The sequence below is a fragment of the Morus notabilis genome, unplaced genomic scaffold, assembly GCF_000414095.1.
Source record: "Morus notabilis unplaced genomic scaffold, ASM41409v2 Scaffold156, whole genome shotgun sequence".
NCBI classification, from domain to species: Eukaryota; Viridiplantae; Streptophyta; class Magnoliopsida; order Rosales; family Moraceae; genus Morus; species Morus notabilis.
This window is the reverse complement of record NW_010361538.1, coordinates 323,005-338,048: the sequence shown is the minus strand read 5'-3', so window position 1 is coordinate 338,048 and position 15,044 is coordinate 323,005. Positions and strand designations below refer to the sequence as shown.

Below are 15,044 nucleotides of genomic sequence, written 5' to 3'. Positions count from 1 at the left end.
TAAAAATTTTTATTATAATATAACTTAAATTTTAAATTTAAATCGGTAAAATAAATGGGCTCGAAAAATAAACCGAAGCTAAGGGCATGACAGCTTGGTCATTTGACAAAAAACCTAAAAGATAAAGAAAAATACCGTGCTATCAATCAGATTAATTTTTTGATGATTAAATCCGATAAAAATAAAATAAAATTAAAAAAATATACAAAATATGTAATTTTAATATAAATTTAACAATTAAAAACAATTAAAAAAATAAAAGTATCAATGACTTTTATTTTTTTGTCTGACAGGAGAAACCCCAATATAATAATAACAACAAAAATAGTAAAAAATATGCCAATATGAAAAGTTTAAGAAAGTATATAGGCTAATTTTTAGTTATAGAAATTAATAAGCTATAATTTGTCAAGTTATGGTTCATAAGTAGATAAATTATGGACAAACTTGTCAAGTTATGGTTCATAACCAGACAAGTTATAGACAAAAATCGTGAATTATGGATAATAACTTATTAAGTTATGATTCATAACCAGACAAGTTATTGACAAAAATAATAATTTGACATATTTATTAACTTGTGTAAACTATTAACCTATTAATTTTAATTCATCTCAAATCTTAACCTATTTTTATCTTTCTCCCTGATAACAATAGAGGAGATGATTGAACCCAACGACAAATAGTGACTTCATTTATACTTGACCAGAAGCAACGCGGAAACAACCCACAAACACCCCCCCCATACCAAAACAATTTCTCGTCTCTTTATTCCTTTCTGAAATATTCCACCCAAACTACTATCTCAACCTAGGTTAGGTAATTTTGCGATGGCCGATAATATTAATGAAATTAGCAAGAAGAGGAATCACATATCTCCTCCCTCACTCATCAACCCATACCTATCCTCCCTCCTTCTCTCAACCCATTATAATCAAACCCAAAGTAAAATCATCCAAACTCTCATAGAAATTCAAACCAAATAACAAGAAAGAATCATACCTCGACAATCTTTATTTTGCCTCTAATGAATGAAGAATCCAAAAAGAGTCAAGAGGTGAGGTTTGATGGCTGGTTGGAGTTTTTCTCTAATGTTCTTGAACGTGAGAAATAAGGAGGAAGATGGAGGGAGAGAAGGAGAATTGAATGGCTCTTTAATGTGTATAAAAATTAATATGATTGATTTAGGTTTAATTAAGGTTTAATTCTATGATTAAATGACCAACAGCTGGGAGAATGGTTGTCATTATGGTGTAAAATTGTGTGGAAGACAAATAAAAGAGTTATGTCAACTTCTAGAATTTCCATTCTTGTTCACATGCAGTAACGTGATCGGACACTTCTGGGTATCCGAATGGTATACTGGCCACATCTTCTTACTCCAATGTCCGATTTGTGCAAATGAGAAGGCGTTGGAAAGCTTTTGAAAGCATCTATGGCTTTGTATAAACCAAAGGAATAATTTCAGAATTTAAAGGGTCCAAAATAGAGCTGGAAATTAATGATATAGAAATAGTCATGTTGTCTAACAAGAAAAATCAAGGAAAACTTAAAATTTTTCTAAGACACTTAATTCCATGCATTATAACATGAAGTACATCATATCATGAACATATATACATTTATCAAATCATAAAAAAATGAACATATATATAACTTCTATAAAATGACATGAATTTGTTCTCAGCACCTCGAGTCCTCATCGCGTGCATCCATAACAAATAACTCAACTTGATGTTAGAATTCCCTAAATATACACCATGATTCAAGTTAATTCCTAATATTTATTTTTAAAAATTTTGTCAGTTAGAAAAATGGGTGTTGCAGAATGTATATAGCACTAACCTATTAGTATTAGCATTGTTGTAAATCTTACCACTACCTTATTAATGGTGTAAATTCTCATTTTCCTTGTGAACATTTTTGTGGTTATTTAAATTGGTACACTTATAACTGATATAACAAATACTATTTTCACGTTTTAGAAAACACTATTTAGTTTGATTTTATTTATTTTATTTTATTATTTATTTTTCTTTTTTTGGTAAAAGGAGTGAGTTGAGCTGTTTAACACTAGCATTTGACTCCGGGGAAACAAGTGGATGGGTTGGGGTCGGTTGGTAGATGTAGCTCTTGATGCAATTAATATTGTTGGTGCTTGTGACGTTGGTGCTTGTGACATTGGTAATGTGTTAATGCTATGACATGCAACGTCTTTCATCATTAATGGAGTTGTGTTGTGATGTATGCCTCTCATTTGCATTCATAACTACATTTTCCAAGAAATTATCTTCCCAAAAGAAAAGAAAAAAAAAAAGGCTGTTGGTTTGATTTATGTCATGGTTCATCAAGGGACTTGGATTTCATATTCAAGAAGATGGACTCACAGTTTTTGCACTCTTTCTGACCAATGCTTGAGTTGTTACTAATGGCATGTTTACTTATCCGTAATCGGAGTAGACATGAATCGAAGTGGACAAGATTCAGAGTGGACAAGATTTAGAGTGGACAGGAATTAAAATTAGAATAAACTGTTTACTTAAGTTTCAGGAATTAGAGTCGAAATCAGTCCCAATCTCATTCATGCGTTTACGTACGCCTAGAATCGGAATAAACTGTTATAAATTTACTTACATATCCTTTTAGTAGATTTTTGTGTGTTGAACTTAAAAAAAATTGTGTATTATGCTAACTATCTTAATATTATGATAACTAATAGTAATTAGATTTTTTAATCACACCTAATTAATCATCTAAATAATTAGAATAACTAATTAGTAATTAGATTTTATTAATTACTCTCTTCTTTCGTGCTAAAAGTTGAGACATGATTACTCTACATTATCAACATATAAAATTAAATTTAGCATTACATTGCATATTATAGAAAACATAAATCAGCTTAGGATATAGATTGAAAAATGAAAAGCAATAGGCATAATACAAGAATCAAATTATAAGCATGGAAAAAAAAACTATCTTAGTTTCATTTAATTATTTGCATTGATATGAATTCATCCATGGCACTAGTAAGAAAGATAGAAAAGAAAAAAAATATATACATCATAGGAAGTGAGCAAGAAGATATGAGATGTGTGAAAGTAAATTAGGATATTTTTTAATTTTTTACTTTTTACTTTTCTATTCACAAATTTGTTAGTAGAATTAAGAGTAAAATCGTAATTAACATTTACTATTAGGATGGGGAGTGCCAATCCGATGGGGAGTGAGAGGAGTGCCAATCACATTCCTCAACCCCAAATTGGTGTGGGATCCATACATTTTCACTCTCATTCCAAGATAAAAATGGATAAGTAAACATGGGGTTAATTCTGATTCTTAATTCTCATTCCCCACTCCCGGTAAGTAAACATGCCATAAATGTAATACTTGCCCACTGCCATTAAAATCTTGGGCATGGAGAGAGAGAAACTAAGCCTTATTTGTACTCTGACGTAAGTTTAGAGTCCCGTTCATTTCGCTAGTTTAAATTACAAAATAGGTTCTTTTTACAGTATCTTTTCTTTAGAATTTCAAATTTAACTTTTTTTATTACTTTATTTTTTTTACATAAATTAATTTTTTTACTCAAATTCTTAACTTGAATGTGCGAAACGCGGTCAGCCTTTCGCTTTCTCTCTTTTTCAATTTGTATTCTACAATAATGGAAAATCTTTCTTCGTTTTGAGAGAAATGAGATTAATTATGAGCTTTGTCTTTCCTTTTCTTTTTACCTAATTTCATTGCATTAAATGACAACTAGTGTAAGGAAATAGGCCTTACTCAGAGCTTTACCAATCTTTCTTGATGAGGCTAACAAGTAAAAAAAGGAAATCATATTAAAAGGAAGGCAAATGAACAATGGAAAAGTGAAAAGAGAAAAAGAAAAAGGAATGAAATATGCAGATCTAACAGTATATGTTGTCGTTTTCAGGTCAGCCTTGACACGAGTGTGGTCCATATTGGGGCGACAACATATTTGTACGAATGTTTGATTCACTTAACTGTACATCTTGTGTATATGAATATCCTATGAGATTAAGTGTGCGTTTGATTGATAAATTTGTGTCATGATTTGTAATTTGTTATTGTATTTTTTCTCATAAAAAATACACATAAATTGAGAATAATTTTAAATCATGATTCTAAATTCATGAACTAAACGTCCACTAAAATCAAACTTCCGCATGCATATATTATAAATATAAGGATTTTTTTATGGTAATCTTATATTATTTATTAGGACTGTTAAATCTTAGCAATTCTGTTAAATTTATATATTTTTTTAATTCAATATATTATGATGATCTATCGTTTAGAAATACATTTTCAAAAGAAATGCAAGGAGCACATGTGTTTGTTTTCTCTTGATTTTCATTTCTTTTTTTTTTTCCTTGTTGTATGAATTTAAAAAATTTAAGGACAAAACAAGAGTGCAAGTTTGGCCGTGTTTGAAATTGATCTCGTTTTTATTTTTCACATTTTAAAAAAAAAAATGAAAACGTTTTCAAAATGACGTTTGGCAGAATAAAAATAAAAATAAAAATGAAAATGATTTTTTAATTTAGTGTAAAATGAGAGATAAATGAAAAACGTTTTTATTTTCATTTCTTGCTTTCATTTTCTTCTCTCTCGATCAAAGAGAAAAGAAAGACATAAATGAATTTTTTTACATTGAAAACAATCTCTTAATAAAACTACCAAACACATTTTTAAAAATAATTTATATTTAAAATTAAAAATATTTTTATTTTTATTTTTATATAAAAAAATAAAATTATTTTAAAACGAGTTCCAAACGCACCGTTTCTTTATCATCACACGCCCTTTCTTTTGTCATTACCACATTATGCTTTGATGGTTGCCCTTGGCACTTTGCAAATATTTTTATTTTTATTTTTATATAAAAAAATAAAATTATTTTAAAACGAGTTCCAAACGCACCGTTTCTTTATCATCACACGCCCTTTCTTTTGTCATTACCACATTATGCTTTGATGGTTGCCCTTGGCACTTTGCACCTCATAGAGTGTACACATACTGCTGACTATATTCAGTACTTGCTTGGCTTGCTCTTTTACTACTCTTCACTCTCACTCATATTCTCAATCAAATCCCTCTCATCTCTTTCCTAGTTCCAAAAAAAAAAAAAAAATTCAAAGCTGCTAACTTTTTCTCCTCCTTTGAAATTAACCTTCCTTAACCTTTGCTTATTCTCTCTATAATGGCTTCAATGTCAACTGAAGAATCCCAAGAATCACTCAAATACCAGGTCAGTTCTAGTTCAATGGTACTATATATTCTTCTTCTTCTTCTTCTTTTTTAATTTGGACTTTTCAACCTTTTTTTTTTTCCCCTCAGACATGGGTGCTGAAAGTTTCCATCCACTGCGAAGGTTGCAAGAGAAAAGTGAAGAAAGTTCTGCAGAAAATAGATGGTAATTATATCATTTAAAACTTTTAGCGTACTTGAAGAATAAACAAAATATCTACATATACTTAACCGTACATTTGGTTGCAGAGAAAATCTTGTGAAATATTAAAAAGGCCAAGCAAAAGCTAACCAAAAAAAAAAAAAGAAAACACAAGTTAATTTCCCAAACCAAACTAAACGATACACAATGTTGTTTTCTAGTGGCAAATAAACAAAGATTTCGTTCATTCCATATTTTCATGCACCACCTTTGTCCCATGCACTATTTTTTACACCTAAAAGTATGTGTGTGTGTATATATATATATGTGTGTGTATATATATCTTCCTTTTTTTTTTTACATTATTTTTGTTTCTGTATATATAGGTGTTTATACCACAACTATAGATTCACAACAACAAAGAGTCACAGTCACTGCAAACGTGGACGTTCAGATTCTCATCAAGAAGCTGATAAAGACTGGAAAACACGCAGAGATTTGGCAAGAAAATCTCCAAGGAAAAGAGAAAGCAATGATCATGAACGGAAAAGCAAAGAACAAAGACAAAGACCCAGAAAGCAATATGGGAAATATTACTACTGCTGCTGCTACTAATCCAAGTGCCAAAAATATGGAAGTTAATGAGGTTAGTTCTACTACTTCTACTTCTGATCGTCACATAAACACCTCCACTGAAAAGTTTGACAAAAAAGAGGAAAGTCAACGGTCAACGGTCAAGGAAAATTCGCCGGAGGAGTCACCCGCCGGCGAGGATTCTGTAGAGAAGGAGACTGGTGGAGAGATCAAAAGGGGTAGTGGTGGTGGAAGTAAAAAGAAGAAAAGAAAAGGGCAAAAAGGTAATGAGAAAAGCAGTAATGGTGGTTTGGGTACAGGGAATACTGGTGCACCGGCATGCAGAGGATCGGAGACTAATGATCACGGTCAAAATCAAGGTGGTGGTTCGGTTAATCTCAGCCATACATTACGTTATTCATACCCTTATCCACATGAGTATTACCCTCCTCTTGTGTACGCTTCAAGTTACAGCACAGCACATCCTAGCATAGCCCCGGGCCCGTTCCTCTACGTCCCATCTCCACCGTACACGTGTGCGAATGGCCACCACGAGATTTATGGTTTGCAAGCAATGTCTTTGGGTTCTTTTGAGATCTTCAGTGATGAAAATGCAAATGGGTGTTTTATCATGTGAATTGAGTACAAAATGTTTGCTTGTAATAGTGCATGGAAAATAGGGGATCTTATTTGCAAAAGTGACACAAGAAAGGCGAGGCCTAGAATGCTTGTTGTATAGTTTTGTTAAAAATCAAGTCGCAGCTCACAAGAGCGTGTTGTGTGAATATGACTCTGTTGGTGCTCTTTGGATGCTAGTAAGAATTTTCTTATGAAAAAGGGCATTTTTGAATAGTAGAATCTATTTTTTTCCCTTGTTTCTATTAAAATAAACTGACAATTTCCTGGTTGGGTAAAAATAAAATCCTTTCAACAAGAAATAATTTTAAATCTTTAGATCACGTCAAAATTATATCTCATTACAAATATACATACATATATATATATATGACACTTAAAACAAAATACACAAAGAAATAAGCAATTTATAAGCTTCTTGTCAAGTGGATTTTGTTTTGAAAAGGCAACCTTCTGTAACATGCTTATATAAGCCTGTGACTGAAGGTTCCTGCACTATATTAACACCAGTGTCAATAAATTTCAAAGAAAAACTTAAGGATCCGTTTAGTAAGAGGATTCAAATCAGGTGAGTTTAAACCTTGAGTTTGAGCCATGAGGGTTTTGAACTGTACGGTTTGAGAACCTAAGAGAATTTGGGTTTAAAAATCCTTATTTTAAGGGTTTAAACATCACATCAAGTTTAAATCCTTTTTACTTTTGGCAAAACAAACACTGATTTGAATCCGAATATGAGTTTAAACCTTTTGAACTCTCCAACCAAACGACTCCTAAGTTAAGACTGATCTATAATCATATGCTTAGAATGGTTTGGTGGTCAAGTAAAGGAGAAATGAACTTGTTAGGAAGAAGAGCATCTTCATTGCGTGCATTAAGTCCTAAAGGAAAGTATTGAGAAAACGTTTTGAAATTAGCTCATGGTACCTAATAGGGTGGGCATTTGATCAAAACCAATAATTTTGCATCGTTCATCATCCAACCCAATCATGTACAAATTCATTCAAATCCAACCATTAATCCAAGAGCTCTATTGGTTTCTTTATATACTATGTATGCACATAAAAAAAATACATTGGAGCGGTTTGGTTACTATTAGATTCAACATTGAATCCAATCAAATTGGATGAAATCAAATTCAACCCCACCATCTTTCAATATCCAATTTTTGTTGGTTGGATTGATTAGATCGATTAGATGACAACTTTTTTACTCAAACTTTTTTACTCAACTTTTTTCCAACCCCTAGACTACCAACCTAAAGTTTCAAGGTCCACTCTCTTGTTTAATTTTAAAAAGCCATCGATGACAAATGATTCAGAAACATATATTTGTATATAGTGTAGACTATAATTTAGAAGAAAATGGAATCTTTCTTCTGCTTCATTTCACCTTTTCCCTGTGAAGGATATTGACAGGGGCAAAATCTGCTGTAAGAACTAAAGAATATACTAGCGACCCTTCAGTAATTGTTGTTACTTTTCAGCTTTTGTTTAGCTGTCTTTTTGTTTGTTTCCTCTGTTGATGTTGTAGTTCTGCCTTGTCATTATCTTGCTTTCTTTTGATCACTAAAAACCAAACTCGCCTTAGAGGTTTGCTTCAAAACAAATAGTTATTCAATCTGAAAACCCATTCAGCATCTTAAACCAGCCTCACAGGAGAACAACACCACGACTAATGTGTTTAGTACTTGCTGTTTGTTTCATCATAGTATGCATATACATACATACATATATATATATATATATATACACACACACATGAGCATATGTATATTTATTTATGTTATTTATTTATGTTTCCACTAATGAATCATTTGGCACATGAGACATAATTTTGTGTCAAATGCAATTATGGTATTGTGGACCCTTGTAATATCAAAGTAATATGATATGATTTTTGCTAAAATTTATAAAAGATTATTACCCTTTTGCCAATTCTATGTTAGATTAAAGGCCACTCATATTGGCACACAAAATTTCAATCTAAGGGGCCATCTCTCCTAGTGCAAGACAAAGCCATCAATGTCCTGTAAAGCTCTTTTCATATTTTATGTGAATAGAGTTTCATACATGTGATTTTATTGCTTATATCTATCCAAAGATTTACAAATAATTAATGTAAGAATCTTGAGCACGTAGTGTGCTCATGAGGTGCAAACGTTTGCTTGTGGACCAAAATCTTGAAAGCATAAATCAATTAGGGAACAGAAAAGCACAAAAGAATAAGCTATGTTTCAATTATATGTCCACTTTCAGAAGCTTTTGAGGCTGATAAGCCAATAAGTGGAATGACAATTTAAAAGGCGGGACGCAATATGGTTGTTGGACTACTCGGTCAAGGAAGAGATTTTTTTCTTTTTTTAATCATCTTAAGAAAAGCAGAACAATTTTGCATATCTCGTTCCGTTCGTTTGTTTGGGAGATTTATGGGTTGTTCTTTTGAGACAAAACTTAGAAAAAATTTAAACTCGAGTTACAACTTTATTCAAGTTCATGTTCTTTTGTAAAATTTAAGTTTGAACTCGAATTTAAACTCGAGTTTGAGATTAAATTCGAGTTTTTCGTTTCGCTGATTCAAGTTTAGAATTCGAATTTTACTACAGTAAAAAGCTCTCACAAACAATCACATCTAACTTTTTTACTACAGTAAAAAGCTCTCACATACAATCACATCTCAACTCGAATCAGCGAAACGAACGAGGCCTTTTCCCTTCAATTCGAGTTCAGAAACTCGAACTCAAATTAATGAATAATATTTTTTCTATTCTTAAAAATGTCATAACTTTTTCATTTTAATTCTGATTGAGATGATTTTTTTTCTATGTATTCACAACGAAAAGATGAATAAAATCACACCCATATACCCTACTCAAATTTTTCATCACCATTGAGTTTTTATTAAAATACTATCTAAATACAAATTTAAGTTTTGATCCACCCAAATACAAACTCAAAAAGATTCTCAATTCAAATCATAACTCAAATGTGCACATCCAAACACAAACTCAAGTTACAACTTCAACTCAAGTTATAACTCAAACTCAACTTAAAATCATCATTCAAATCACCCTAACTCAAGAATGTAAAAGAACAACCCCTTAAACATTCACAAGAAAATCTTTAAATCGCCAGATTAACTCACATTATTGATCTTGATTTAACATGAACCTTGTTATTTTATGTGTAATATTAATTTCTTTTCTAATTTTTGGTTGAACTTGTCTTTGATTTTTTGACGTCTGAACTTTTGGCTAGAAAACCTTTATCTATGGAGGTCGAGGTTCCCTCAAAGAGAAACGCTAGTATCACTCTATCACTTTTTGAATTTACTATTTGACACGTAAATTCTCTTATCTCATTTTCTATTTAAATAATAATATATTATATTACGGGTTAGTAACAAATATCATCACACTTCATTAAGATTTTCTATTGAAGGGTAATAAAGCACAAGCTACATTGCAGCGCGGCAATCATGCGAGTAATAACAAATGGGTTGTGATGAATTTATGGAAGGAACAAAAGCAAGTGTTTCAATTCATCTGTTATTATATACAATTGGATAACTAAAACCAGAAGGCTACAAGCATAATAAAATGTGCTAAACCTGAAACTGCATTATGTACAAAACCTGAAACTAGGGGAAAAAAAAAAAAAAAAAATAGCTACTTTTTTTTTTTTTACTGAAATGACAAAAAAAAAAAAATCATATGCAGGTTGATGCCTTTGTGGTGCGCTGGTGTGAACCAAGGATGATCACCATTACAGTTACATCATCATGATATTTTCTCCTCCTACCTGCTGGAATATCCATCAACTCTTCCATACTGAAGCCTGAAGTTATAAAAGTTATGTTTAAGATGTATGGATATGATTAAAGATGTCTTTTTTAAAGAAATTATTGGCTACAGAAAACAACTTAATGTGTCAGTGTTAATGTTGGAGACTATTTGGCATAACATGATATTTCACCCCCCCCCCCCCAAAAAAAAAAGAAGTATTGTACAGACCACTCCCTAAATTTCCTTCATAGACCTCAATGGAAGACATCTTGTGGACAGTAAGGCTATGTTCGGTGAGAAAGAAAGAAAGACGAACAGCCTAGGCAAAGAAAATAAAAAAGGGAGGAGAAGACCACTCTCTTACTGTGTTCGGTATAGATTTCCTACTCTAATCTCTTTAAATTTCGAGCGATGAAGGGCCCATTTGACTCGTTGGTTCGAAACATGGTGGTTTGTACTTTTTTGGTTTTAACTTTTAAAACAAACCTCAAAAATATTGTCAAACGCTGGTTCATTTGAACCAATGAGCCAAATGAGCTCTAAAATTGGGGTTGTTCGAAGGATTTGATTGCCTCACCCAATCCATTCCCTCCTCCTTTCCCTCCTACCAAACAGAGGTCCCAAAATCCTTCCACTAATTCCCTCACCCCTCTCCCTCCTTCCACTTTTCCCTCCTACCAAGCAAGTTCTAAATGAAAATCATCTGAAAATGAAAAGACTCATTTCTGATAGATGAAAAGTTGAAAACATAAAAAAAATGAAATTAGAAACCAGAGCAAATAATGGAGAAATGTTAATCAGTCTAAGATATACTTCTACTTTAATCATGAGTTGCTTTGCTTCTTATGAATATCAATCTAACCACCAAGGATTTACCTGCACACTTTGCTGCTTTATTCACAAGCTGCTCTACTAGAAACTTAGCCGGGTCACCGTAAGGGTGGCTCAAGATGTAGGAATGCACAAGCTCTACTGCCTCATTGTTGCTAAAGAAGTCGAACAAACCGTCACTCCCAACTATAACGAAACGGTCGCGTGGTGAAATCGTACGCACATTTAGTGATGGTTGTGTGGAAACATATGGGGGGCTTATAAGATTTTGAACCCGAAGTATTCCCATAAGCGCATCATTCAGATTTTTCTATAGGAGAGAAGGAAATAGAATTAGAATCCTTACTTAAGAAAACAAGGATATTGACAGTAAAGAATAAATACATAAAAGATGAAACATGCCAAGCTACTGATCATCTCCAGCATGTCAAGTTATAACTTATTCTCATTCATTTGTTAATTTCTCCATTTAGTGAACCATGCGTGAGATATAAACCTCCAAACAAAAAAGAATAATAAGAGAGTTGTATTGACAAAGAGTAATGACCTTTTTCAAGTAACCAACTCCAAATGCACGAGCGACCTTCAATTTCCCTTTCACTTTTCCAGCTACAATGGTCTTAGGGTCATCCGGATGCTCATGCAAAATTCGAGCTCTTTCACCTTCATCGTCGACTGTATGACTTTCGGTAAGCTGGACAGCTTTCAGTTTCTCACGCCCATTCCCATCAGCGCTGTCGCCATCTGTTGCCAGAACAGCTCTGCTGTCGCCTAAATTTAACGAATATAAATCTTCTCCGTGAAGAAGCACAATCAGAACACAAGACCCTATAGAAACCAAATCAGGGCGATCCTCCATTTCCTGTTCAACCATGTAGAGAAAGTCACTCTCAGCCTGAGAAAGCGCTCGTTCGAGGCTATCAAGCACTTCTTGCCTATATGAATCAGGTGACTTTTGTATTCTAGCATATGGCCTATTCTTGGAAATATCATAAGATGTACCCTTGTTAGAGTTGACTTCAAAAGGATATTTTTCCTCGTTTACAATTTTACTATCACCCAGACCATCTGAACATTCAACACCAAACTTTTGATTTTGTACCCAGTCTAATGAGTTGAAGTAATACATGAAGGTATCATACAGGGTCCCCGCAAGAAAATCAGCTGCATCACGTCCATTAAAACCGTCGTAAATGGCACAAAAGAGCCATCCATTTTCTTCAGAACAAACGGCTTGAACCCTATCTTCACCAGCAGCTCCTCCAGCCACCTGTACTTCCATAGAATTGAGAAAACCTTCACTTCTTGATGGAGCACTCGAGGAGTTCAACAGATACGAATCGTAGTCAGCCAAATCGCTTGGTGTAGATGGGCTACAACACAAGTTCGACATACTATTTTGGAGAGAAGATGATAATAAATCCAACTTTGAAAGGCTTGGCGAAGAGAAAACTTTGCGAAAAGAAGTAGGGGAGTCCAAGCTAGGAAGTATTTCTGCTCCTATTAAGCCATTGCAAATATTTGTATTCACAAGCGTACAATTGGCGCTTATAGCAGCACCAGACAAGCAAGAGAAACTACTAGCCCTTTGTATTCCAGCCGTGAAACAAGATCCACTGGAGACCTCGCCAGAGCTGCCTACGTTACCATTGCATTGATAGCCAAAGCTTACTTTGAGTTCTCCCTCCGGCTTGATCATCGCTTTTACTTACAAAATTATTGCCTTCTACAACAAAAATGTCTGTTATACATAAATACCATATAGCATGGATGTAAATCATTGAACACGCCTAGGGAAGTCATTTACTTTAAGATTTCAATGTTTCGTGATGGTACTAACACTACAGATGAATGGGGTATAAAAAGATTGAAAAATTATAGTTGTGAAGCAATAACTGAATTGGTGTTCAGTGAGTGTTTGAGTTGTTTTCAACGTATTGAGTTACAGGTTCAAGTCCCAACGTATAGTAAAAAAATTATAAGTGTAAACCTTATTATGCACAGTACACAGAGAAAATAAAAATCATATAAACCAAATTAAGAGTTTTTATAGATAGATAACAAGAATAGTACATTACAAATTCAGGCCCTCAGTGATGCAGCAGGGAAGTGGGAAGCAGAAAAGTAACACCAAATTTAAGTTTCTATTAGTTCTGAAAAATCTCAACAAAGCTAATTTTACCATCATATGTATTTTATTCTTAGTGATATTCAAACTCTTAAAAACCATACAATAAAAGGGTCCTAATCCAAGTAAAACGCCAACTAAAACAAAAGTATAAAGATTAAAACATAATAAATAAATCTTAATAATACATAGAATCCTATGCTAACATGTTGTCCTACATCACTCAAACAACTACAATGTTGAATAAATCAGTACTTCAGCGAATGACAACTTTAACAAATAAAAAAACAACTTAAATCTTCCAAATAATGTAACAAAATTTGGAAACATCGTAATCTAGAATTATGTTTCATCATTTCCAAGTTCCATATAATTTCAGGATTCTTCAGAACATTGGTGAGTCCATTAAAAAAAATTTGGGAAGTCAAATGATAACGTGAAGCTACTGAAATACAATTTAAGTTTGTATAATATGAATAGAGAAGAAATGAAAAGAAATAACAACATGAGCCCAACAAAGGTGATCAAGCCACTATTCAGAGATGCAAATTTTTATGGTGCCAAAATTACTCTTTTCAAACAATCAAATTATGTCCAGATACAAGGAAATGAAGAATCACGACACAGAAAGCATTTAAAAGAAGCTTTAAAAATAAAAAACACTTAAAACCCACACAGGCAATCAGTAAAACAAGCCAAAAGAAGTCGACGAAAACAACGAAAAACAGAAAACCCATAACGTTACCGCACCAAACCAGAAGAGAAAGATTGAAAATTTCGAAAACCCACCTCAGTTTTCCGGTGTTTTCTACCAACAACCACAAACAAATTATCGTAGAATGTCGCCGACCCAATACAGAATTATATGTAAAAAAAATTGAAAAAATAAAAAAAAATGATATTATTTTGATGGGGTTTTTGTGTTGTGTTGTGGGGGAGAGCCGAGAGCCAGAGGGGGTGAATGTACGACTTTTGGAACAGCAAAAAAGCTAAAAAGGCACAACAGGACAAGCAAAGAGCGGATCTTAGAGGGCAAAAAAAAAAAATGAGAGAGAGAGAGAGAGAGATTTTAGTGGAGAATCTGTATCTGGGTGGTACGTGAAAAAGGCGAAAATAAATGGATGGTTAGGAAGGGTTTTTGCTAAGCTCGGAGGAATTTTTGCTTCGATTGGCCTTTCTTTCTTTCCTCGTTCGTCCCTCTTCACTCTTCACTGTTATCGGTATAGCCGTTTTCCATCATCCCACTTGAGCTTTTTTTTTTTCTTTTTTTTTTTTGGGTATTTTTGCCTTGTTTTTTTAAAGTAAAAGTTTATGACCGTCTTTGTCTTTGTAGTCGGTTTTGTTTTTCATGTTTTTAGAGAAAGAAAAAATAAAAATATGAGAAAAATAGTGTTTGGTATAAATTAAAAATAAAAAATTAAAATTAAAATGATTTTTTAGTTTAGTATAAAATAGTAGAGAAATAAAAAACGATTTTTAGTTGTTTTTCATTTTTTATTTTTTATTTTTTCCTCTCTCGAGTACAGAGAGAGACATTAATGGATTTTTTATACTGAAAATAATCTGTTAATAAAACTACCAAACGCATTTTTAAAAATGATTTCTATATGAGATTGAAAACATTTTCATTTACATTTTCATACAAAAAATAAAATCATTTTGAAATAAGTTTCAAACGCACC

General features: G+C 32.7%; 2 protein-coding genes across 4 annotated transcripts; one reads left to right on the top strand and one right to left on the bottom strand.

Moving 5' to 3' along the window:
* The first annotated feature begins 5,173 nt into the window (after window positions 1-5,173).
* Window positions 5,174-6,695, top strand: LOC21406299 (heavy metal-associated isoprenylated plant protein 35). Its single transcript, XM_010099990.2, has 3 exons — window positions 5,174-5,272; window positions 5,362-5,437; window positions 5,800-6,695. The coding sequence occupies exons 1-3, from the start codon at window positions 5,225-5,227 to the stop codon at window positions 6,621-6,623; spliced, it is 948 nt and encodes a 315-aa protein (XP_010098292.1). The 5' UTR covers window positions 5,174-5,224; the 3' UTR covers window positions 6,624-6,695.
* A 3,455-nt stretch (window positions 6,696-10,150) lies between these two features.
* Window positions 10,151-14,642, bottom strand: LOC21406298 (probable protein phosphatase 2C 40). 3 transcript variants are annotated; one of them, XM_024166859.1, is made up of 4 exons: window positions 14,152-14,642; window positions 11,782-12,975; window positions 11,280-11,544; window positions 10,151-10,455 (listed from the first exon to the last, which is right to left on the bottom strand). In XM_024166859.1, exons 2-4 carry the CDS (start codon window positions 12,931-12,933, stop codon window positions 10,328-10,330), a joined length of 1,545 nt encoding a protein of 514 aa, XP_024022627.1. In that variant the 5' UTR covers window positions 12,934-12,975; window positions 14,152-14,642; the 3' UTR covers window positions 10,151-10,327. The 3 variants fall into 3 exon arrangements, with proteins under 3 accessions (XP_024022627.1, XP_024022625.1, XP_010098291.1); XM_024166857.1 differs by having other exon boundaries at window positions 11,782-12,960; XM_010099989.2 differs by having other exon boundaries at window positions 11,782-12,957.
* Between the last annotated feature and the right edge of the window lie 402 nt (window positions 14,643-15,044).